The 3,521-nt window shown below is 44.0% G+C and overlaps 1 protein-coding gene across 1 annotated transcript in view; it reads left to right on the top strand.

Annotated features, from left to right (window-relative positions):
- PDGFRL (platelet-derived growth factor receptor-like) overlaps window positions 1-3,475 on the top strand; it is a 19,176-nt gene extending 15,701 nt beyond the window's left edge. Inside the window, exon 6 of the mRNA XM_009335194.1 lies at window positions 3,047-3,475. Coding sequence (XP_009333469.1) covers window positions 3,047-3,238 — 192 coding nt within the window. The 3' untranslated portion in view covers window positions 3,239-3,475. The remainder of the gene's footprint in view (window positions 1-3,046) is intronic.
- The last annotated feature ends 46 nt before the right edge of the window (window positions 3,476-3,521 follow it).

Below are 3,521 nucleotides of genomic sequence, written 5' to 3'. Positions count from 1 at the left end.
TCGGAAGAGTTTGGCAGAATTCCCGTTTCTGGTGTCCATTTGAAGTTAGGAGGGAAGGGGGTAGATGTCTAAACGAGCAGAGAAACTTGCAGCTGTCGGTGAAGTAAAAAGTAAAATGCTAGGGAAAACTGAAGTGGCTCCAAGTTCGGGGAGCTGCAGCGCACTAGTGTTTTTTTGAGTGAAATGCCAATGTCTTCCTCTGAATTTAGCTCTTAGTATTACTTTGAGTGAGATGCATCAACAAATGGCAGTGTCTCTGTCCTTCAAGGTGGGGCTTTAACTCTGACAGTCTTACAACAATTCACTCTCTTGGGTGGGGAAGAGAAGAAGTGTCCCTGCTGATCACATTAGCTTTGTTGATTGATATGGTTTTCCGTTTTTTTTTTTGGGGGGGGAGGGAGGGGGTTTGGGTTTTTTTTTAGCTTTCCTTGTTGTCTGTTTATTGGACTGTAATAACTGGCTATACAAACCCCAATTTTATGTCTTTTGTAACTAACTGTAGTTACTAAGAACAAACAATTGAAGGAATTAAATTCTAGACTCAGCCTGGCCTTCCAAAACTCTCTATCTTATTAAATGTGTCCACCCCTTATTGCTTCTACATCTTTCCCAGCTGAGTGGCTGCCCAAGCCTGGTTGCTGGCTGTTCTTGGCCCAGTTGCTTCCAGTGGTCTTACCGCACCTGATGCAGTGCTGGCATGTGCACTATAGTTGCGCCACTCTAGCACCGATTGAATGCAAACAGCTAAACCCATGCAAATGATCTCCCTTGTTTGCTGTGGATACTGGGGATGCAGTGCAGGGCACATGCACGATCAGCAGAGGACTACACCCTCTCACTGCACCCACCTACGGGGGCTGAGAGAGAGGCTTTGGCCTGTGGCCTGCACCTGCCCTGGAAAGGGCTGATGTGCTTATCCACTGGAGTAAACAGTCTCAGCTCCAGCTGTACCTGGGGATAGGGAGGGAAGAGTTGCGTTTGGGTTTCTGCCCCAATGGAATGATTAAGTAAATGTCAGAGTAGAAGCACTGTATGCTTGTTGGAGACTTAACGTTTATTAAGGAAGTATTCACATACTGCGAAGGAAAAAGGTGGGAGTGGAGGGAGAAGGGAGATGACCACCGGTGATGTTGGTCAGATACACCTTCTTTTGTGCAAGAAAAAGGACTAAGTTCTAAGATTCACTGGATGTTTCCGTTCATCGCTGCTGCTTTCAGTGCAGGGAGATCAGTGATAGCTTTTGCTCCCCACCACCCCCCCACCCGGCACCTGGACTGTCACCTACCCCTTGATCCCTGAGCAGAAGCAGCACTTCTTTAATCCCTGCTTGCTCCTAGATATGCTGGGTTGGAGAGACCCTCATCTCATCTCATCTCATCATCTCTGTAGTCACTAACCTCTCCCTCTTACTTTTTTCACTCGTTTTTTTTTTTCCCCTTGCCACTCCCTGAGAACTGCATTTGCTCATTCACCGGCTGTGAATGCATACTGATGCACTCCTTAATGTGATTCCCTGAAACTAGCTTCAAAGCAGAAGGCAGTTAGTTTGAGAAAAACTGGGCTAGCAGGAGCCCAACCAGGCAAATAGCATCTGCCTTACATGGCCTTTACCTTCACTTTCAGTAGGGTCAGGAAGTTCCACTTGCTATATTTAAGAACTAACTTAGGCTTGAATTAAGCGTGCAGTAGTACTTGAGTGTCGGTAGCACTTGATTTTCAGGCTGGGAATAGGAGGTAGTGCTCTGCTAGGTAGAGCTCTGCTAAGTGGCTTGATTCCTTCTGAAGGGTTAAGAATTTCTAGAGCACATTACCAGTTTTTCAAAAAAGTTCTCGCTAGCTGTAAATTCCTGCCATTTCTAGGCATTCCCTGACTGCACTGGGACTCATCCCTAAGCTTCAAGAAGACGGGCAGCTTCTTCGGTGCTGGTCATTTTGCAAGTGGGAGATATCTAGAGCCAAAGCTACAAAGTGTCTAACTTACCCTTTTGCTACTATTAGCTTAAGCCTTGTAGCATTCATGTCGCTAAATAGCTAATCCATCTATTTCATGAAGCAAGAGGAGATGGCTTCCAAGCAGAAACCTTTCTCTCTCTCTCTCTCACACCAGTTTTATCCAGGTTAATTGGTATAGCGCAAGCCGACACGATTAAAGCTGCCAACTAGCATGATGGATTTTGGAAGGAAAGAGACTGCCTTAGCTTATCTTTGGGCCGGTTTCTCTTAGCCAGTCCTTTGCAAACCTCGTGAGGTGCCAGGGAGTGTGACCTGATAAACAGTCCATCGGAGAATTCTCATAGAAGAAAAAAAAAACCCAAAAAAGCCTGTTATAAATATAACAACAGAATCTAAAAAGCATCTTTCCAAGCATCCTTGTTTGTATTTTTGGCTTTGAAGTTACGTACACATTTTGGAAAGTATAATGTGAGGATTAATTTAGAAGCGTTTGTGGATTGCTACTGTTTGCTTCTATGTTATCTAATACAGTGTTTCTGGAACTAGAGGAGGAGGAGGAATTAGCTTGCAACACATGATTTGAAACTATTCTCTGTGCTAAAAGAGGTAAAGCTTGGTCAACTAACTCATGCCACTGCTGCCTTCCTTTTTGAGACACGCTGAATGTCTGAAAATAAGCTCACACATTTATCCTGACATCTCCCCCAAGATACCTCACCTATTTGATCAAGTACCCAACTGCAACCTTAGTAAGTGGCCCACAACTGCAACCGAGTTTGTTCATATACTGCAGGCAGAGCTTTGGCAGCCCATCACTAATATAAAGATAAACAGTACCTGCACTTAGAGCAGAAGAGCCATTGTATTAGCCTTATTTGGCATAACTTACTGGTACATCAATATTTAATGCAGGAACGTTGCTGCAACTGCCAGTCACCTTCCGTTTCCTCACTTAAGGCTGACTTTTGGATATATGCTCCTACCAGCTGACCTCTTGCTTCAGGGTTTGATAGGGTAGTGTCACACTTTGCAGAATGACCTATTTTCTTACATGGGTGGTTTGGGTTTGTTTTTTTTCCCCTCTTTCAAACAGTCCGAGAGGCCTGCGATTATCCAAAACTTCTGGAGACTGATAAACAGAGGAACCGGCCATACCACAAGAATCTCAAAGAGCATGCTTCTAGTTGAGGATTTTGAAGCCAGAGATGCTGGAAACTACATTTGTATAGCTCGGAACCTACAAGGAGAAACGACAGTAGCTACCAGAGTTGAACTAAGCCGGTAGGAAAGGCTTCTGGACATAGAATGAACTGTATGTTATTTGACGTTATAGCCATTTATTTTCTTCATTAATGTTTAAATGAAGTTTTCTCTGTCACTCTCTTTTTTCATATGTCAATGCATTCCATATTCACTAGCTTGACAGGCCAAAACAGAGTTCCCTATGCCCAGCAGTAGTCAGCTGTGAGTTAATAAAACTACTACGAAGCATTAAAGTTTAAGCCTGAACATGCATAGGGCTTATTATATTTAGGAATAGGTGCTCTTGGGCTTTCCTTTGCAAATGG

The sequence above is a fragment of the Pygoscelis adeliae genome, unplaced genomic scaffold, assembly GCF_000699105.1.
Source record: "Pygoscelis adeliae isolate BGI_AS28 unplaced genomic scaffold, ASM69910v1 Scaffold21, whole genome shotgun sequence".
NCBI lineage: Eukaryota > Metazoa > Chordata > Aves > Sphenisciformes > Spheniscidae > Pygoscelis > Pygoscelis adeliae.
This window is presented reverse-complemented; position numbering and strand designations above follow the sequence as displayed.